Source organism: Trachemys scripta, chromosome 3, assembly GCF_013100865.1.
Source record: "Trachemys scripta elegans isolate TJP31775 chromosome 3, CAS_Tse_1.0, whole genome shotgun sequence".
Taxonomy (NCBI): domain Eukaryota; kingdom Metazoa; phylum Chordata; order Testudines; family Emydidae; genus Trachemys; species Trachemys scripta.
This window is the reverse complement of record NC_048300.1, coordinates 20,008,306-20,030,639: the sequence shown is the minus strand read 5'-3', so window position 1 is coordinate 20,030,639 and position 22,334 is coordinate 20,008,306. Positions and strand designations below refer to the sequence as shown.

General features: G+C 44.1%; 1 protein-coding gene across 4 annotated transcripts in view; it reads left to right on the top strand.

The window, feature by feature from the left end:
* The window catches only part of LOC117874295 (polyamine-modulated factor 1-binding protein 1-like), a 74,596-nt gene that overhangs the window by 16,067 nt on the left and 36,195 nt on the right, over nucleotides 1-22,334 (top strand). For all 4 annotated transcript variants that reach the window (XM_034764262.1, XM_034764263.1, XM_034764260.1 and 1 more), the window contains exons 2-4: nucleotides 15,772-15,887; nucleotides 18,268-18,342; nucleotides 20,626-21,139. In XM_034764262.1, coding sequence (XP_034620153.1) covers nucleotides 18,332-18,342; nucleotides 20,626-21,139 — 525 coding nt within the window. In that variant the 5' untranslated portion in view covers nucleotides 15,772-15,887; nucleotides 18,268-18,331. The remainder of the gene's footprint in view (nucleotides 1-15,771; nucleotides 15,888-18,267; nucleotides 18,343-20,625; nucleotides 21,140-22,334) is intronic.

Sequence of the window (22,334 nt, the reverse complement as noted above, 5' to 3'; positions counted from 1 at the left end):
CTGCAGTGAAAACTGATGCAAAGAATTCATTTAGCTTGTCTGCAATGACCTTGTCTTCCTTGAGTGTTCCTTTAACATCTTTATTGTCCAGAGGCCTCACTGACTCCTTGTCAGGCTTCCTACTTCTGATGTATTTAAAATTTTTTTTTGCTGTTCATTTCTGTATCTTTTGCTAGATGCTTTTCTAATTCTTTTTCGGCCTGCCTAATTATACTTTTACACTTGATTTGCCAGAATTTATGCTCCTTTCTGTATTTTACTCATTAGAATTTGACTTCCAGTTTTTAAAGGATCTCTTTTTGCCTCTTAACAGTTTAGCCCTGATGGCACTTTTTTGTCTTCTTACAATTGTTGCTTTTTAAATTTGGGGTATACAGTTAATTTGAGCCTCTATTATAGTATTTTTAAGTACAGTAACTCCTTGCTTAACCTTGTAGTTATGTTCCTGAAAAATGTGACTTTAAGCAACACGATGCTAATCCAATTTTCCCATAAGAATTTATGTAAATGGGGGGGGGGTTAGGTTCCAGGGAAATTTTTTTCACCAGACAAAATACTATATTATATATATGTATACACAGTATAAGTTTTAAACAAATAATTTAATATTGTACACAGCAATGATGATTGTGAAGCTTGGTTGAGGTGGTGGAGTCAGAGGGTGGAATATTTCCCAGGGAATGCCTTACTGCTAAATGATGAACTAGAACTTGGCTGAGCCCTCAAGGGTTAACACATTGTTGTTAATGTAGCCTCATACTCTACAAGGCAGCATGAATGGAGGGAGGGGAGACAGCATGGCAGACAGAGACACACACCCTGTGTGAGAGAGAAATGTGCATTGCCCCTTTAAGTATGCTGACCCCACTCCAAGTACATTGCCTTTTTAAGTAAACTCATAGAATGTCAGGGTTGGAAGGGACGTCAGGAGGTCATCTAATCCAAACCCCTGCTCAAAGCAGGATCAATCCCGAGACTGATTTTTGCCCCAGATCCCTAAATGGCTCTCTCAAGGATTGAACTCATAATGCTGGGTTTAGCATGCCAATGCTCAAACCACTGAGCTATCCCTCCCCCCATAGATCAGGAAGTTGAGACAGCAGCTGCTGCCTGCAAGCTCCCTCCGTCCTGAACCCTGTCATATCCCCCCAACTCCCCTGCTCTATGGAGATGGGGTAAGCGGGGGGCAGGAGCAGAGGGGACCCTGATATTTGCCCCCTTCTTTCCCTGCCCCTCCCCGTACAGCAAGCAGGAGGCTCCCAGGAGCAGCTCCAAGGCAGAGGGCAGGAGCAGCACATGGCAGTGGGGGAAGGGACAGCTGAAGTGCCGGCAATTGATAGACTGCTGGGTGGCTGCCGCACAGGGAACTTAGGGGAGTGGGGAGCTGATGGGGGGCTGCCGGTCCACCCTGGTTCCAAGCCCTCACCAGCTACCTCCAACCGGCTGCTCTTTCTGCAAGCAGTGGATAAAGCAGGCGGCTGCCAATCAACTTTATAAGGGAGCATTGCACAACTTTAAACGAGCATGTTCTCTAATTGATCAGCAACGTCACAACAAAACAACGTTAACAGGGATGACTTTAAGTGAGGAGTTACTGTAGTCTCCATGCAGTTTGCAGGCATTTCACCCTTGTGACTGTTCCTTTTAATTTTTGTTTAACTCGCTTCCTCATTTTTGTGTAGTTCTCCTTTTTGAAGTTAAATGTTACTGTGGTTGGTTTCTTTGGTATCTCCCCCCTCTCCCCCCGAGGATGTTATATTTAATTACATTATGGTCACTATTACCAAGTGGTTCAGCTATATTCACCTCTTGGACAGATCCTATGTTCCACTTAGGACTAAATCAAGAATTGTCTCTCTTCTTGTAGATTTCAGGAAAAACTGCTCTAAATTAATTAATTGGTTGAGAAATTTTATCTCTGCATCCCTTTCTGAAATAACATATACCCAATCAATATGAGGGTAGTTGAAATTCCTCTATTATTGGATTTTCTGCCTTTGTAATCTCTCTAATCTATCTGAGCATTTCACAGTTACTGTCACCAGGCTGGTCAGGTGGTCAGTAGTATGTTTCTACTGCTATACTGTTATTGTTCAAGCATGGACTTTCTGTCCATAGAGATCCTATGATACAGTTTGATTCATTTAAGATTTTTACTTTATTTGACCCTATTCTTTCTTTCACATATAGTGCCACTCCCCCACCATGTAACCTACTCTGTCATTCCTGTGTATTTTGTACCCTGGTATTACTGTGTCCCATTGATTATCCTCATTCCACCAAGTTTCCATGATGCCTATTATATCCTCAATTAAAGTCAGACAGTCAAGTTCACCCATCTTAGTATTAGACTTCTAGTGTCCCTTAATATTAAACAAGTAATTCATGCTGAACGTGCATGGTTGGTTCAGTGTGTGAAAAATACATCACAAATAGGGCCAAATTCTTTCCCGACATATTCAATGCAATCCCATTTCATATCAGGACAGGATTTAGCCCATGGAATTTAATAACTTATTGTTATAGCGGGCATCACCAGCTGGCAGTGTTACAGTCTTCCAAGCTTTTTTCCTTAACATGTGGGTGAATGTTTAGACTAGGAAGACATGCTGTATTATTGTTCGTTTTGGGTTATGCAGGGTTCTATGTAGAGGCAGTGGTCCTTGGAGAGGGAGCTGTGTGAGCAGCATGAGAATTTGTTCTCTTCTTTGGTCTCTGATTAGAATCTATTCTTGAGTCAAAGTTGCTTCCTGGGAATTGGGCACTGATGTTGGATTAAAATTCCGGAAGGAAGGGATTGCCCTGCATGCTGTTTGACCACCTTTGTTCTGGACTGGTGCGTGTGTGTAAATAAAACAAGTTACATTTAGAATCTATTCAGAATCTATTTACTGATTTCTCCTCCACTGAGAAGCTGACCTGCAAAGCCCCTAATATCTGTTGGTTCGCAATATAGGGATGACACTGGTGTCAGGACAGGGGTTTCAGAAGGGCAACAGTGAATGAAATTGCTTCAAAGAGAAATAAGTAACCATGAAACTAAATTGAAGGTTTATATATACATCTCTTATACTTTCTCACAAAAAAGTTTGTTAATTTGTTTCCAACATGTAAAAATAGCTATGAAAGAACATTACAGTTAAGAAAATTTAAGCATGCAAAAGTTTGGAACTTCTCAGTTAAGATTGTTCCTGGATGTGAATCCTTGTTAGAGTAAATGTTTTAATGTTTTAATAAAATTCTTTTAAAAATAATATATTAGCTTTTTCATGTTTAAGAACAAATAAAGAGAAAATGAAAAAAAGTGAATATTGCAATGGCAGACCTAGTTTTCAGCATTTTTATAGATCTTCTTTACAGTGGAAATATTTTAAATATTCATGTGCAAACTATATTAATGTTTTAGACTTTCTTTAAAAGTACATTAATGTACATTTACATTAACATAGATACTGCATTTTATTAATAATAGTGCATAGTGCTTTGCCTTTACAGTGTCTTCCATCTAAGGATTTCAAAGCACGTGTTTGGTGCAGAATGACTATAGAAAGGTGTCAGAGTAGCAGCCGTGTTAGTCTGTATCCGCAAAAAGAAGAACAGGAGTACTTGTGGCACTTTAGAGACTAACAAATTTATTAGAGCATAAGCTTTCGTGGACTACAGCCCACTTCTTCGGATGCATATAGAAAGGTGTTCATTGCAGTGTTGTTATACACTGGTAACTACACAAGAAGAAGTAATAGAAAATGTATTTGCTGTAGCTAGGTGTATGGGTGATTAGAGCAGAATCCTATAGCATGCGTATCAGTATATACATGAGGAGCTGGCATATTATCTGGATGAACTAGCTTTAGCTGGAGGCCTTTGCTTATTATATGGTTTGTTTAGTTTAATGTGAGTTTCAGGAAGGATATGGAGGGGAAAGCAGCTGTGGACTAGATGGTGAAAAGCTTCTTCTGTACTTTTTCAGACTAGCAGCCGTGTTAGTTTGTATCCGCAAAAAGAACAGGAGTACTTGTGGCACCTTAGAGACTAACAAATTTTATTTGTACTTTTTGTTTTTCAAAGCAAGCCAAGACAGGGTTTGAAACTCTGACCCTACCAAGAAGCAACAGACCCTGTCCAAATGGTAAAAGGTCAGCATTAAATCTGTGTTCATATAAAAGGTGTTTGTACAAAGTGAAAAAAAAATAACCCAACAATTTCGCTGTTTGGGAAAGAGGCTTCACATTTCAGTCCATCACAAGGTAACTCTGTACACAGGCTATTCAGGCACAAACAGGAGTTGGAGCAGTCCTGAGGCCATGACCTGGAGTGAAAAAAACAGCTGTTTTGACTATAAATAGACCCGTGCTACTTCTCATGTGAAGCATTTTTTTGTGGACCTTTCCATAAAAATGAAGTGGAAATTGTCAGTTTAACTGTTGGTGTTTTAAGTTAGATGTACATGGCAGTAACAGTATTCTCATTCGAATGCACGAAAGTCACACTGTTATCAAGTTTCAGTCTTATCGTATTAGTATCATATAATAGTGATGCCATTCGTTTGGCAGTAGTAAAGTCTGTCAACCTTTCTGTTATAATCCCCAGTGCACAGGGGTTTATAACTAGGGTGGAAAACAAAATTACTCTGATTTATTTGAAAACATGTCCATACAGGAGTGACCATATTTTACTCAGGAGCATTTTGACTTACAAGTGTGTACAAAGTATATTTGTGGTGTTTTTAGAGTGACTTTTAGTGTTGTGAAGGGTGCCAGTTTGACCCACACAACACATAGAGCAGAGTAGCTGCAGTGTAAGTTTCACCATACTGCCTTGCCAATGTACCTCAGTCCTGACCCAGAATGAGTAGTCTCTGAGTGGGCAGTTCAGCCCCCATGTTCATTCAGTCCTTTGCCTCTTTGCAGGCTAATTAGTATCACTGCAGTTGTGGTTATATTTTTTGTAATGTAGACATTAGTCCGCTAGAAACACATTTCATATAATAGGCCACCCTGTCAGTAGTCAGACAAGCCATAGTTTGGTGTGGTACCAGTCCCCCAACTTCCTAAACCCTACCTAATAGGTAAAATCAAGCATTTCACGACTTCCGGCAGCCAGAGGGCTAAATCCTAGCCAGTGGTTCCATGAGAGTAGGGAGGCACATCAGCCTGGCAAAATTGTGATGAGATTTTTGAGTGCAGGCAGAAGTCACCCAGACCCATCCACCCTTACCATGATGGTAGTGAAAAGCTAATGTTTTACTCACTCATTAAAACAAAAATTATTCAGTCTGGACAGGCTGGGCAAGTAGAATTTTGTGAGGATTTACTGCCATATAACCTAGCTCTACATTAGCCTCACTAATCCTGAACAGTTTGGGAGAAGTGTAGAGCAGCCGGAATCCCTCAGAGAAGAGTGTTGGCTCCTCCCAATACCAGCTCGGCCTGTCACTCACTCCCTCTTCTTCATGCAATGCCCCTGGGGTTACTGCAGCAACTCTGATAAACTGCCATGGCAGAGAAAGATAAGCACCAGTCAGATCCCCACACTAGTGGTCCTTTCCCTAGATAGTCTTGTTTCCTTTTATGGGCAGGGGCCGTAGTTTGGGTTTATGTCATCCCTTCTCTTGATTCCTTTTAAACCCTGATAATTTCTGTCTCTTTCCCGGGTGACAGCTGGAGTAATTGGAGATTAAGGAGCACATGGCTCCTTTAAAGGAAGCTGTTACCCAGTTTTGGAGATTAGCCACCACTCCCCAAATCAGGAGCACTGTGCACATTCAGCCTCTTGCTGAGAGGTGGAGCAGAGTTAGAGCATTGTTAACCCCCACCCTTCAAGGATCATGATGACATTGGCCTAAAAATCATAACAATTTAAAAAAAATACAATTTAGATTTTTTATATTGGCCTTCTGGTTTTGAGACTGTAGAGTTCATAGGGGTCAAGTTTTCAAGCTTTGTTCCATGACTTCCCCCTGCCCCCATCAGAGCTGATATCCTCACCTAATTACATGACTCTGGAAGCTGGGGCTTCAAGAAAAACACTAAATATCACAAGATTTGTGATAAAGTCACAAGAGTTAACAGTGGAGTTACAGACTCAGCACCCCTCCCGCTCCAAAAGGGACGGATTGTGACAGCCAGAGAGCAGTCCCAGGGTGAGTGAGGCCCCCTCTGGGACCGCTAGGCACACTATAGCCACAAAGCAGGTCTGGGCCACACACCAAGCAGGCAACAGGGCCAGGTTTTGGCAGTTTTAAATTAGGAACCCAAAAGGATTTTATCAGTGTGGCTTGTAAGTTAAATTAGCCAAACACATGGCTGAGTAGCCTACCAGAAGGCTGTCTACATTCTAGAAACTCTGTTTAAAAGGAATGATCTCTATTTGCTAGCCAAATATTTAGCATCCCCCCCCAATCTGAACCACCAAACCCGTCCAAATCCCTCTTAGTCTTCTCTCTGGTATCAGCAAAAACAACAAGGAGTCCTCGTAGCACCTTAGAGACTAACAAATTTATTTGGGCATAAACTTTGGTGGGCTATAACATGATAACCCACTTCATCAGATGTTATCAATGGCATTAACAAATGTGCTCATAAATATAGCTTTCCTGTACTGGTATATTTGGGGAGAGGTGTCAACTAGCAGAACCTGCTTCTTACACCAGGGGTCTCCAAACTTTATGAGACAAGGGCCATATTAGATTTTTGAAAGGGCTTCGCAGGCCGAAGCAACTGTGAAAGAAATTAAATATATGCAAATATACGCAAAATCATTAACAAAACAACACTACTCTACTGTGTCAGTGTTGCATTAAATTCTAAATCAGGTATAAAAGTTAATTGATGCAGGTACTGTGAAATCACACAAAATACATGTCAATACATTAAAAATCATTTCACTTTTTTTTTATTTTATTTCTAAAAAACACACATTTGCATCATACAAATACTATTTGGTTCTATTAGTGCTGTAGTTAAAATGTAACCATTATGAAATTGTTAATTTCCATCTTCTTTACTCCATTTATTTGAGATATAATTAAGCATCTGGCTTGTATTTTTACTCTAAGGCAGGGGTCCGTGCCTGCTCGGCTGCAGCAGCAACTCTCCCCTAAGTTGGCACCCCTTTTGGGGGGACACTGGCTCCCGGGGGCACTCACCCCTCCGCACAGCTCAGCTGAGCTACCAACGCGAGCTGCTGCCGGCAGCCCCTCACCCCACCTGCTCCACGTGCCTACTCAGCTGCGGTCTGCCTGTTTGCTTCTCCATGTACCTGCTCGGCTGCAGCAACGACTCTCCCCTAAGTTGGCTCCCCTTTTGGGGGGACACTGGCTCCCAGAGGCACTCACCCCTCTGTACAGCTCAGCTGTGCTGCCGCCCCCTGTGAGCTGCTGCCAGCAGCCCCTCCCCCTGCCTGCTCGGGGTGCCTACTCAGCTGTTCGCTTCTCCCCTGTTGGTTGGAGGGCCGGATCCGTGGGCCATAGTTTGGAGACCCCTGTCCTACGCCAAGAGAGCAGCACAGACCAAACTTCTCTAAGCACACTTATAATATGCTGGGGAATTTCCTAATTAGCCACAGCTGGGTCCAGTTAGACTTCCTTCCAGGTCAGGTTCCCCTACAGTCCTTGTCATTAGGGCATGTAGCTATGGTCCTTTCTCCTACTCAGAGACAGGATATTGAATGCTCTCCCTGCTGTTCCCTGTATGGAATAAATATACCACCAAACAGCAAGGCATGGATCCCCAAAGCGATTTAGGTGATGCAGCACTTAACTTGTAGGTGTCTAGGAAATCACTGGAATAACAATGGAATCCACAAAGCTTAGATTCCCTGTACAATAAATGGGGAGAGATGGGGGGTTAGACTGTGAGCCACTAAACCAGCATGTTAGGAGGGGAGATGTCTCTGCTAGCCAGTGGGGAATGCCAATGAGAGGTGTGTTTGTGCATGCTAAGCCCACCCCTCTCATGGAATTAGGTGCCAAAGTCCAGGCGATTCATGGCTGGAACCCCTCTCCTGGAGTCAGGTGGCTTAGGCACCTAAGCTGTTTCTTGGGAGATGGAGTTAGGCGCTTGCTTAACTCCACACATGATGGCTGGGAGGGAGTCCTCGCTGCTAGCCTGTAGCCCAATGGTTAGGGCCCTCACCCAGAAAATAGGTCAATCCCCCAGTTCAATTCCTCCCTCTGCCTGCTGAGAATAGGGACTTTCTACTGGAGTGTTGAGTAACTCTCATACTGTCTATGGCCCAATTAAGATTTAATTATTCAGTTAAAGTGAAAAAGCTTCAACAAAAGAGATTGAGATCATTCCCCCCCATTCAGACTGTTCAGTAGTTGGAGCACTCATCTGAGAAGTAGAAAGCTCTAGCTGAAATCCCTTCTCACTTGGTAGAGGTGGTAAAAGAACTGGGGTCTCCCACATTTGGGGCAGGTACCCTAGTCACTGGGCTATGAGGGAGCACCTGTCCCTTTCCCCCAGTGTCTGTTTTGTGTGAAGTTGGGGGTGCTCAGAAGCTGTACATTGGACTGGGGCCCGTGGGAAAGATAGATGGAGGAAAACTTACGTTCCCCTAGTTTGTGGATTGCAGTAGGGCTTAGGTGTGAGGTAGTTTGTGGATTGTAGTAGGGCTTAGGTGTGAGGTAGCATCTGGATGCCTAAAGTGAAGCAGCAGAGGAAGAAATATAGGTACCTGGGAAACTTTTATAGCAGAAATATAGGGTATGTCTACACTGAAATTAAACACCTGTGGCTGGCCTGTGTTAGCTGACTCAGGGCTTGGGCTACAGGGCTGCAAAATTGCAGTGTAGACAGTCAGGCTTGGGCTGGTGCTTGAGCTCTGGGACTTGCAAGGTGGGAGGGCTCAAAACCCAGGCTCCAGCCTGAGCCCTACACCACAGTTTTACAGCCCCACAGCCTGAGCCCTGTGAGCCCAAGTCAGCTGACCTGGGCCACCTGCAGGTGTTTAATTGCAATGCAGACACCTACAGGATTAGGAGGTGGGTGAGAGCTTTTTATAGATCACAGTGGTGCCTAAAAATGGAACTTAGGTGCCTACATCTGGAGTTTAAGAACCTAAGTACCTTTGCAGATCTGGGCCCTAGTAATATAGGATGGTAACTTGGAAGTGAAATGGGTCCTGTTACAGAGGGCAATAGGCATCTGCCCGCAGTTATGGAAATCTACCAAGCACTTTACAGAGTCTGTAGAGGTTATCTAGAAATCAGTGGAGATGGTTTCTAGACACACAAAAACAACCTAACAAAAAATCATCAAGGGAATCCAGATTCAGTAAATACTTAAATGAGAGCAATTATTGTAGGATTTAGTGTAGTTATAAGGCAAATTAGATAGAGGGAAATTGTTCTAACAGAGTCCCTTAAACTGTCAGTTGTGGCCATATGTTTTTCTTATTATTGTAAAAATATCCTACCTTTTCCTTTAAACTATACTGACCCAAGTGAATAGCTGCCACATTCTTGGGTTTCGAGTCTATAAATATATACGTGCTGAAATTGATATATTACTCTCAGTGAGAGCACTCTAATAATGTCCGTGTTTTAACCTCATTCATCCCCCAACAGTCTGTACCATGTGTCATCTCAACCAGAGCTGTCCTTACCCATACGCAAAGTACGCAGCTGCGTAGGGCACCAGGAAACTTGGGGCACCAAATTTCCTGGTGCCCTGCGCAGCTGCATGCTGCTCCAGCCCCTGCCCCCCCTCTTCCCCCGGCCCCCCCCCCCTCCTGCCCCACCCCCGCTTCTTCCCCCCCCTGCTCCCCCCCAGCCCCACTCCCACTCCACTCCTTCCCCAAAGCCCCCACCCTGCTCCGCGCCAGCCCTGCCTCTTCCCACCCCTGAGGACTGCAGCAGGGCCAGGCCTGCACTCACCGGCGGCAGGAAGTGCAGGGACCCAACCCCAGCCGCGCCACTGGTGAGTGCTGGGGGTGTTTCCTCCCTGCCCCCCAAGCCAGCCCCTCCTCCCCGTGGAGGCCTGCCCCTCCCCCACGGGGGGGGGGGAGGGCTGTGTAGGGCCCCAGAATAGCTAGGGATGGCCCTGATCTCAACAACTTATAACATACAGAAACACTGGCTAAGTTCATTGAAATAAACGATACTGCACCCCCTTACTCCAACAGTGAATTTGGCTGATCATTTTTGATCAATGTTCTTCCTGTCAGATGGTCTGTTATGTGTCTTCAGCAGGAGTAGCTATTGAAGCAATTTTTCCTCACAGCATTTTAAAATGATATTTTAGATTGTCCTGTAAGTTTTTTTATATATTTTGTTCTCCCAGCAGAGTGTCAATGGATTTTGGCATTTAAATCTTGTCTATTTCAGTTTATGATATTGTACAGGCAAGGAAGGTCAAGCATTTAAACAAAGCATTTTAATAATCCATTTTTAGCAAAGCCTGTGGAAAAGATACTAATGCTTCTAAAGACATATCCAGTCTTTTCCCTTCATTCCTAGAGGCAGCAGGGTCTATTATTTAACTTCTATTATGGTAGTGCCTAGAGGCCTCAGCTGGCTTGGGGCTTCATTTTGCTAGGCATGGTACATACACATAATAAATGACAGTTCCTGCCCCCAAAGAACTAACAAGCTAAAATATCTAGTAATTAGAACAGACACTTAGGGTGTGTCCACACTACGAAATTAGGTCGAATTTATAGAAGTCTATTTTTTAGAAAGCGATTTTATACAGTCGATTGTGTGTGTCCCCCACTCCAAGACCATTAAGACCATTAACTCGGCGGAGTGCGTCCACAGTACCAAGGCTAGCGTCGACTTCCGGAGCGTTGCACTGTGGTAGCTATCCCACAGTTCCCGCAGTCTCCACCGCCCATTGAAATTCTGGGTTGAGCTCCCAATGCCCGATGGGTCAAAAACATTGTCGCGGGTGGTTCTGGGTACATGCCGTCAGGGCCCTACCCTGTGAAAGCAACGGCAGACAATTGTTTCGAGCCTTATTTCCTGGGTTACCCGTGCAGACGCCATACCATGGCAAGCATGGAGCCCGCTCAGCTCACTGTCACCGTACGTCTCCTGGGTGCTGGCAGACGTGGCACTGCATTGCTACACAGCAGCAGCTCATTGCCTTTTGGCAGCAGACGGTGCATTGCGACTGGTAGCCATCGTCGTCGTCTCCTGGGTGCTCTTTTAGCCGACCTCAGTGAGGTCGGTCGGGGCGCTTGGGCAGATATGGGTGCTCCCAGCTCCCAGGGTGCTCCCTTGGTGAGGTCTGTCAGGGGCACCTGGACATAAATGGGAGTGACTCCAGGTCATTCTCTTTTTAAGTTTCGTCTCATGGAGATTCAGTCCTGCCTGCAGTAGTACTGCACCATTTTCTGGCGAGCAGCCAGGAGATGAGGATGGCTAGCAGTTGTACTGCACCGTGTTCTGGCAAGCAGCTAGGAGACGACGATGTCTGGCAGTTGTACTACACCGTCTTCTGGCGAGCAGCCAGGAGATGACGATGGCTAGCAGTCGTACTGCACTGTCTGCTGCCAGCCTAAGATGTATAAAAGAGAGATGGAGTGGATCAAAATAAGAAAGAGACCAGATTTGTTTTGTATTCATTTGCTCCCCCTCCCTCCCTCCCTCCCTGAATAGTGGTGGGGAGGGATAGCTCAGTGGTTTGAGCATTGACCTGCTAAACCCAGGGTTTTGAGTTCAGTCCTTGAGGGGGTCATTCTGTGTAAGAGTTGTGTGTGTTTCTCCTTGATGTAAACCCACCCCTTTTGTTGATTTTAATTCCCTGTAAGCCGTCGCCCCTCCCTCCGTCAGAGCAATGGCAGACAATCATTTCGCGCCTTTTTTCAGTGCAGACGCCATAGCATGGCAAGCATGGAGCCCGCTCAGATCACCGCCGCAATTATGAGCACTGTAAACACCACGCACATTATCCTGCAGTATATGCAGAACCAGAACCTGCAAAAGCAAAACGAGGTGAGGAAGTGATGGCAGCGCGGTGACGAGAGCGATGAGGACATGGACACAGACTTCTCTCAAAGTACGGGCCCCGGCAATGTGGACATCATGGTGTTAATGGGACAGGTTCATGTCGTGGAATGCTGATTCTGGGCCTGGGAAACAAGCACAGACTGGTGGGATCGCATAGTGTTGCATGTCTGGGATGATTCCCAGTGGCTGCAAAACTTTCGCATGCGTAAGGGCACTTTCATGGAACTTTGTGACTTTGTTCCCCTGCCCTGAAGCGCAAGAATACCAAGATGAGAGCAGCCCTCACAGTTCACAAGCGAGTGGCAATAGCCCTGTGGAAGCTTGCAACACCAGACAGCTACCGGTCAGTTGGGCATCGATTTGGAGTGGGCAAATGTACTGTGGGAGCTGCTGTGATTCAAGTAGCCAATGCAGTCAAAGAGCTGCTGATATCAAGGGTAGTGACTCTGGGAAATGTGCAGGTCATAGTGGATGGCTTTGCTGCAATGGGATTCCCTAACTGTGATAGGGCGATAGACGGAACCCATATCCCTATCTTGGCACCGGAGCACCAAGGCAGCGAGTACATAAACTGAAAGGGGTACTTTTCAATGGTGCTGCAAACACTGGTGGATTACAAGGGACGTTTCACCAACATCAACGTGGGATGGCTGGGAAAGGTACATGACGCTCGCATCTTCAGGAACTCTAGTCTGTTTCAAAAGCTGCAGCAAGGGACTTTCTTCCCGGACCAGAAAATAACCGTTGGGGATGTTGAAATGCCTATAGTTATCTTGGGGACCCAGCCTATCCCTTAATGCCATGGCTCATGAAGCCATACACAGGCAGCCTGGACAGTAGTCAGGAGCTGTTCAACTATAGGCTGAGCAAGTGTAGAATGGTGGTAGAATGTGCATTTGGATGTTTAAAAGCGCGCTGGTGCAGTTTACTGACTTGGATAGACCTCAGCAAAACCAATATTCCCATTGTTATTACTGCTTGCTGTGCGCTCCACAATATTTGCGAGAGTACGGGGGAGATGTTTACGGTGGGGTGGGAGGTTGAGGCAAATCACCTGGCCATTGATTACACGCAGCCAGACACCAGGGCGGTTAGCAGAGTACAGGAGGGTGCGGTGCACATCAGAGAAGCTTTGAAAACCAGTTTCATGACTGGGCAGGCTACGTTGTGAAAGTTCTGTTTGTTTCTCCTTGATGAAACACCCTCCCCCCTTGGTTCACTCTACTTCCCTGTAAGATAACCACCCTCCCCTCCCCCCTTCGATCACCACTTGCAGAGGCAATAAAGTCATTGTTGCTTCACATTCATGCATTCTTTATTAATTCATCACACAAATAGGGGGATAATTACCAAGGTAGCCTGGGGTTGGGGGTGGGGAAGGAGGGAAGCACCGGGTGGGGTGGGAGAGGAGGGAAGGACAAGGCCACACTGCACTTTAAAACTTATTGAATGCCAGCTTTCTGTTGCTTGGGCAGTCCTCTGGGGTGGAGTGGTTGGGTGCCTGGAGGTCCCCCGCACTGCGTTCTTGGGCGTCTGGGTGAGGAGGCTATGGAACTTGGGGAGGAGGGTGGTTGGTTACACAGGGGCTGTAGCAGCGGTCTGTGCTCATGCTGCCTTTCCTGAACCTCAACCATACGTGCGAGCATATCAGTTTGTTCCTCCAGTAGCCTCAGCACTGCCTCTTGCCTTCTGTCAAGCTGACGCCACCTATCATCTTCAGCCCGCCACTTATTATTTTCAGCCTGCCACCTGTCCTTGCGTTCATATTGTGCTTTCCTGTACTCTGACATTGTCTGCCTCCACGCATTCTACTGCGCTTTTTCAGTGCGGGAGGACTGCATGAGCTCAGAGAACATTTCATCGCGAGTGCGTTTTTTTCACCTTCTAATCTTCGCTAGCCTCTGGAAAGGAGAAGATAGTGTGAGCGTTGAAACATTTGCAGCTGGTGGAGGAAAAAAAAGGGAGAGTGGTAGTTAAAAAGACACATTTTAGAGAACAGTGGGTAGACTCTTTATTTAAAATGGGTTGGCAATTTAAAAGGAGCGGCTGCGGTTTTTGGGTTAATGTGCAGCACAAACCCAACTAACCCCTCCACACACACACAATTCTCTGGGAAGATCGCTTCACCCCTCGCCCCACCGCGTAGCTAACAGCGGGGAACATTTCTGTTCAGCCACAGGCAAACAGCCTAGCAGGAACGGGCACCTCTGAATGTCCCCTTAATAAAATCACCCTATTTCAACCAGGTGACCATGAATGATATCACTCTCCTGAGGATAACACAGAGAGATAAAGAACGGATATTGTTTGAATGCCAGCAAACACCGGGACCATACGCTGTGTTATGCAATGATTCCAGACTACATGCTACTGGCCTGGTGTGGTAAAGTGTCCTACCATGGAGGACGGAATAAGGCTGCCCTTCCCAGAAACCTTTTGCAAAGGCTTTGGGAGTACATCCAGGAGATCTTTATGGAGATGTCCCTGGAGGATTTCCGCTCCATCCCCAGACACGTTAACAGACTTTTGCAGTAGCTATACTGGCCGCGAATGCCAGGGCAAATTAATCATTAAACACGCTTGCTTTTAAACCATGTATAATATTTACAAAGGTACACTCATGAGAGGTCCCTTCTCCGCCTGGTGGGTCTGGGAGGCAGCCTTGGGTGGGTTTGGGGTGTACTGACTCCGGGTCCAGGATGAGGAACAGTTCCTAGCTGTTGGGGAAAACGGTTTCTCCACTTGCTTGCTGTGAGCTATCTTCAACCTCCTCCTCATCATCTTCCTTGTCCCCAAAACCCGCATCCCTGTTGCGTGCTACTTCATTGACGGAGTCAAAGCACAGGGGTTGGGTAGTTGTAGGGGAACCTCCTAGAATGGCATGCAGCTCATCATAGAAGCGGCATGTCTGAGGCTCTGACCTGGAGTGGCCGTTTGCCTCTCTGGTTTTTTGGTAGGCTTGCCTCAGCTCCTTAAGTTTCACGTGGCACTGCGGCGGGTCCCTGTTATAGCCTCTGTCCTTCATGCCCTTGGAGATTTTTTCAAATGTTTGGGCATTTCGTCTTTTGGAACGGAGTTCTGATAGCACGGATTTGTCTCCCCATACAGCGATCAGATCCCGTACCTCCCGTTCGGTCCATGCTGGGGCTCTTTTGTGATTCTGGGACTCCATCATGGTCACCTTTGCTGATGAGATCTGCATTCACCTGCAGATTGTCAAACTGGCAAAACAGGAAATGAGATTCAAAAGTTCACGGGCCTTTTCCTGTCTACCTAGCCAGTGCATTGGAGTTGAGAGTGCTGTCCAGAGCGGTCACAATGGAGCACTCTGGGGTAGCTCCCGGAGGCTAATACCGTCGAATTGCGACCACACTACCCCAAATTTGACCCGGCAAGGTCGATTTCAGCGCTAATCCCCTCGTCGGGGGAGCACTACAAAAATCGATTTTAAGAGTAAGTAAAAAAAAACGGCTTCGTCATGTGGATGGGTGCAGGGTTAAATCGATGTAACGCTGCTAAATTCGACCTAAACTCGTAATGTAGACCAGGGCTTACGAATTCTAGATTCTTATACCTTAATCTGCAGTTGAGTTGCTGTGTGATGTTCAGCAAATTACCTAGGCCCAGGTACACAAAGTTCCAGGCCCTACTCATGAATATTACTGATGTTATTTTTAATGGGGATATTGCATGTAATTCCTTGTGCGTCAGAATTATTGGGTGTGATTTGAAAAGTGCATAAATGACTGAAAATCCCACTGAAATATCGTAAAATTTCCAACAACATCGAAGCTCACACAGATCTTTGTTTTCAGCTCTCCTGGCTATTGCTCTTCATCATTTCCTATGGGCATGGAGTTTTGCTAGTAGAGCAGAGTGTATGAAAAGTCAAGCTATGAAAACCACCTCAATGCAAGATAGCGCTTACCAGGTATAATTTTTTTTTCTTGGCAGTGATTTGCAGCAGGTCTTAAAAATCCACGTGCTCATGGTGAATAGGAGGCTTTCTTGGGTAAATCTGATCAATTTCTGTGGAAAGTAAATTTTTATTTTAAAAAATGGGTCTCTCCCCCTCTCCCCTTCCACTAGTCTTACACTGACTACCAGTGGCCTTATTTCTGATTTAAAATAGCATAAACAAGAGGTGAATCAGGCCTCACACTTCTAACCATTATAAACATGAACTGCATGTAAACTGATGCAGTGCAGTCTTCTAAGTCTGCAAATGTACAGTCCAAGTGCAGTGTTTCTGCTGTTGCTCAGAGCTTTCCCAAGATGCAGCACAGTAAAAGCTAACCACAGTTGTGTCTGTTGCTATTCAGAATCCTATGGGCAGTTGTGAAAGTGGCAAGAATTAAAGTCAACTTCACCCTAATGCTGCTTGGGAACTTTGTGAGCCAAAGTAGGCAATGGAGCTATTCATTGAGAGGGATTACTCAAAAACAAAGATATAGTTAGAGTAGTGGAGACCCCATCCAACCAAGGATTTTCAGAGAGTTTCACATTCATCTGACATCTCGTAGCTAGAGACTGATATGAAAGAGCCACTAAAAAGGAGCTAGAGACAGTATCTTGGTAGAAATTCCAGCATCCTCCTCTTCCCTGGCAGCTGTGGGGAGATTGGTCTCTTACCACAGTATTACCCCAGGCCAATTCCCACCCATTCATCTTTTGTACAGGCCAGTAGCTAGCAAGTGTAATTCTCTGACTAGTAGGTATCTGGTAATATTTCCAAGCCCTTTAGGTGAGAATATGGGTGGATGCATGGAGATGTGTGAGGGTGAGCAAGAGTGGGGGAATGAGATGTGCTTCCATAAGAGAGGTAAGGTATTTAGAGCATGGGCGCTGACTTTTATTTTTCCTGGTGAGTGTCCCACCCCAAGACCCTTGCTCCGCCTCTTCCCCCAAGGCCCTGCCCTCGCTCCGTCTCTTCCACTCTGCCCCCAAAGCCCTGCCCTCACTCCACCTCTTCCTGTTCCCTCTCCGCCCCCAAGGCTCTGCCCTCGCTCTACCTCCTCCTGCTCTCTCTCCGCCCCCGAGACCCTGCCCTCATTCCACCTCTTCCTGTTCCCTTTCCGCCCCCGAGGCCCTGCCCTTGCTCCGCCTCTTCCTGCCCCTGCTCCGCCCTCTCGTGAGGCCCCTTTGTCACCCCATCTCTTCCCACCCCCGCTCCACCTCCTCCCTGATGCCCCACACCCGCTTGCTGCTCTTGTCCCTCCCCCAAGTGCCTCCCGCCAGCTGATTGGCGCTGAGCACCCCCTGTTTTTTCCACATGGGTGCTTAAGCCCCGAAGCACTCATAGAATCAGCACCTATGATTTAGATGGTGTCCAGAGAAATGGGAGGAAAAAGGGAGAGAGAGGCAGAGAACACAGTGTAGAGACAGCAAGAGAGGAATAAGGGGAGAGAAGGAAAAGAAGAAGCAGACACTGAAAACTACTACTTGGGGGAAAAGAGACACCATGACCTAATAGGGAGGGGAAAGAAAAAGTGGAGGGAAGCCAGGTAAGTGTAACAAAAGCAAGAGCTGCTGGTGAACCAAGCTGATTGAACAGTCTTCACACATATTTCACTTGATCATTTTCATCAGTATCCATCAAATAACTTATTCAACAAATAGCTTTTTCTGGTATGCAATCAGCCATACCCGTAAGTCACATTTAATTTTTTTCAGTACATTATCTTGTTTGACAATATATTACAGTTAAATATAGTTCACACTAAACAGCACACAAATGTGCCTTTAAATTGCAGGAAGTGTGTTCTGATTGAGGGTGGGGTTGAGGGAAGGATGGCATATCAGTAGTATTTTTCACCCAGGTTAAAGGCTTGGACTAGGTTGTCAATTAAATTTCTCAAACTCCGATTTATAATAATTGAAAAACATTGATGCAATGCAGTTCTATTTTTGTATTAATTTAATTATGTTGATAAGAGTGACAGTAACAACATGTACAAAAATAAAAGCTGTACATATAATTGATTTAGCTGAATCTTATTTCAAAACTGTGATGAAGGGGTGTGTGAAACTTTCTGAACCTAGCTTCCTGGTGAATTAGAACACTTTTCTAATGTCAGTCAGTCTCTGAAATGTGGCCTGTATGTAAGAGTTACTCTTTACATGAAGTGGGTCTGATTTTTTTATTTCAGTTCAGAACTCAAAGTGCTTTATGAAACGTCTTTTACCAACTTTACTAGTAGAGGATCTTATCTATAGAAAATACATATAAACTGGTTCAATAAAACAGGTTTGTTTGTATTAGTCTGGTGAAAAGCTTTGTTGATCTTTTGCTATTTCTATTTTAATTGAAGACACTCTGTTCACTTTCTGCTCAGAAGAATCCCATGAAAAAAAGTGGATTATTTGAGACTACAAATGCAAGAAAGGTAAAGCCAAAGCATTTGCTACTAGACCAGTTACAACTGCATTCAAGTTAAACATGTTTTCTCTGCTCCCTGGTGCTTAAAACTTAGGGCCTGTTTTTTACCTTTTACTTGCACTGGATTTACTTGAATGTAATGCTGTTGACTTCAGTGAAGTTATTCCTGAATTATATTACTACTGCTGATAGCAGAATCAGCCCTGTAGGGTTAAGTTAAGACCAAGTTGAAAGTGGTGCAAAACCACACAGGTTAAGTAAGTGTGTGTAAAAATTCTTTTGACACTTTTATTTGTCTTTCTTATGTGGCTCTTCTTCTTTCATCTTGGATGCCTAGTATTTCCATAATTATCTGCACTTTAAAAAAAATAAAGTTTTTTTCCCCATACTGTTTTATTCCTTTGATCTGTTGATCTGGAAAGGGCTATAAGGCTCACTGTTTCTGCCCTTTTGTTGTGCTATTTTGGCTGAGGTTGGAATCTTTGTCAGCTAATTATTTCACTCCCTTTTTCCAGTCCTATTTATACCTCTTAGAGGGACACTGTCAGCTTGAAAAAAATCTCACTTCTGTCTGAAAACTTTTTACCTGCTATTATTGTAGTTAGCACCAAAGGTTATTATAGCAAAATATGAGATCTTTCTTCTAGCTTGATTACTTTGTGCATTTGACAGCACTTGGTGTACAGTCTTTTTCACTATTTCCTTGTATAGCTAGTCAGGTTCTGCTGTTTGTGTGGGTTTTTCATACAGCATCAGGGGAAAGAAAAAAGGTAAGAAAATGTGATTTTTAAAATCACAGAATTGTCAAGGGGACTCAGGGGCAGGTGTAGTCCAGTAACTGAAATGACTGTACATTGAATTCGTTTTTCTGAATGGACTAGATTTCACGTAGACAGTAGTACTTTAAAATTACTAAGAGGGTCTGGTTCTCCAGAACTCTGCACTGTGAATAGTGATTTACACCTGTGTAAAGTTACTATAAAACAATAACAAATCAGAATGGTAGCAGTTTACAGCCACAATAAAGCAGTTATAAGGACTTCCACAAGGAATATCCAGGAGCCTTTGGTGCCTGAAGCATGTTGGGTGCAGATTGAGATAAGGTGGTCATGACTCCAGCTGTTCTTGGGTGGCACAGCTCCTGTAGGGGCCCTTGCAGTGGTGGTGCAAGTTAGGGCAACCCTTAAGGCTGCTCTAAACTGTGCTTGACTTGCTCTGAGCCCCAACAACCCCAGAATAGGGAAGGTGCATTGGCTTCCCCCAGACTGAGCACTAGCACGGGGATGAATTGGAGCTAATGCTTTGAGAACTATGGATGGAAAGCACTGTATAAGAGTTAGATGTCATTATTATGACTATGAATGGGTGTAAATGATTACACAAGTAATTGAGAATCAGGCCATAATTTTTAAAACTTGAAATGTAACTGTAAGTAGAGAGAGTCTGCAAATGAGAATTTCAACCTAGTAAGTAGATTATCTATCAATATATTGTGGAATTCAGTGCCGGTACTATATAAATAATAAATCTAGGGAAGAATTCTGTACCTGCCAAATCCTGCATTTCTTAGTCATTCCTTACTACAGCGAAATTCCCATTAACTTCATGGTAGGCAGAGTGGTTTAGTGGTCAGAGCCCTAGCTGGAGAACCAGGAGAGCTGGAGTGGTATTTTCAAAAGCGCTTAAATGATTTATGATTACAAGTCACTTAGGAATTTCTGAAATTTCTATAACTTAGTTTTATTCTTGGTCCAGATATAGGGTGACCAGATAGCAAGCATAAAAAATCAGGATGGGGATGGGGGGTAATAAGCACTTATGTAAGACAAAGCCCCAAATATCGGGACTGTCCCTATAAAATTGGGACATTTGGTCACCCTATCCAGTTACTAACTTGGTGTGTAAATTTGAGCAAGTCACTCAGCTTCCCTGTGCATCAGTTTCCTTATATATAATAATGCTTACTTTGCTTAATTAAATACTTTGAGATTTATGAATGCTAAAGGCTTCACATCATGGTAGTAACCTCCTTTGGAATATCTCCATAATTCAGTACTTGGAGATCTTATTTATTGTTCTGTGCTTACAAATGGAGATTGGAGGAGAATGCAAGAATGCAACAAAAAAATTAACTACCAGTTAACTATGCTTTGATGATATCTTGAAACAATCATGCTGTTTTGTTTCTTTAGATATAGTACAGTTGACTTAACTATTATTTTTTGAGAAAGTAATACAATTAAAAATGGGTCCCACAGCTGCAGACTTCCTTTCCTCCTATTCACTTCAGTCTCAGTACCCCCTCCAGATCTATGTACAAAAGCTGCAAGGATCATGTATCAAACCTAGATGTTTCCAGAGACATCCGGGGGCAGAAAATCAACCTGCCTCAGGTGGAGAAGCCATCGGAGAAAATTTCAGCACCCATCCAGTCTGTTATTGCTGTGGATAAAAGTAAAGTAACAACAGACAACAGTCGATACTTCAGGGCTCGCTCAAACACTTTAGTAGTGCCTTTTCATAGTACTAGAGAGATTAAACTGGAAAACAAATCCACGTTAGATTTGCCATCTTCAAAGGTAGCATCAGAAGGACTGTCAGCCGAGACACACAAAGTTCCAGAGTGTCCAAATTGCAAAAAGGAAAGGAAGCTCCAAAATGAGTACGACAAGTTCATTTTGCAGTCCAAGAGGGACAAGGAGGCCTTGCAGAAGACGATTGTGAAGCTAGAAGCTGAGCTGAAAAGATATGAAGAGCATAATAAACCAGCTCAAGGACAAGAGAGTGAAGTAACCTGCTCTGTGGTAAGTCAAAGATACCTGCCTTTTAATATGACTTCAGAGGAGTGTGCTTCTGTTATTTCCTGTGCTGCATATCAGTGTGCATATGTAGATCAGAGGGCATTGCAAGGAAGGAGGGAACTTTAAACAGAACCAACACTATTCAGTTCCAGATGGAATCATTCATCTTTCCTAATTATGTCTGGTTGCTATCTACTTTTTTGCTGTAATCAGACATGAGGTGAGGTGGCTGAAACCTAAGTAATGGAAATGTGTGGATTTAAAAAAAGAGAGAATATAACCCTCCGCCTACTCCCCACAGTTTTCCAGTATTTTCACTTTTGGTGGCATTAGTGTTAATGACATGTTAGAGGTAACGACATGACATGGTATGGGATGTTTATTATACAGCATTTTAAGTGCCCCAAAATAATAATGAATATTTTGCTGAGGTCTTTGGATACTCATTGGAGGGAGCCCTGTTTTAATGAAACAATGACTGAAAAATAAATGTTCATGTTTGGTCTTTACACGGTAAAGAACTCTGCAAGCCAACCTGATCCTTGGTGTAATTCCATCATGTCTATATTGTACTGCAAAATCCACTTTAAAATAAAGCAGACTTGCCTCTAGAATAAGGTGCTACTCAGACTCTAAATGTTTGAAGTAGAAGAGAACTTCCACTATTGTATATTGAAAATTATGGTGTGCCATAGCACAACTTTAGCCTTTTGTAATCCTGTTTTTAAGAAGTTTTTTTCAGTTCCTCACCCCTTTAGAACTTAAGCAATAAACAAAACTCTCCTTTTCTGAACACCTATGGATTTACCATTACAGAATGTTCCTGGAGAACTTAGAGAATAGAGCCTCAGTTCAGTGAGGTACTAAACCTAAACCTAAGCATTCGAATAGTCCCACTGAAGTCACATGCTTAAAAGTTAGATATGTGCTTAAGTACCTTGAGGAACTGGGACCTAAACCGACAGGCTACTTTAGAACTGTAATAAGGTTAGTATTTTAAGTTCTGTAGAATGAATAGAGAATTCTATCCTTTCTTAGGTTTTTTTGAACCACCCTATAGACTTCTACAGCAGGGATAGAATTCTTTATTGAACTCTACAGTATGTTTCAATTTCCATAAGAATGTTATCATTTTCTGTTTAAAAATCAATAGGATAGAGAACTGTTCCATAAGGGAATTTTTATAGTGGGTTTTCCC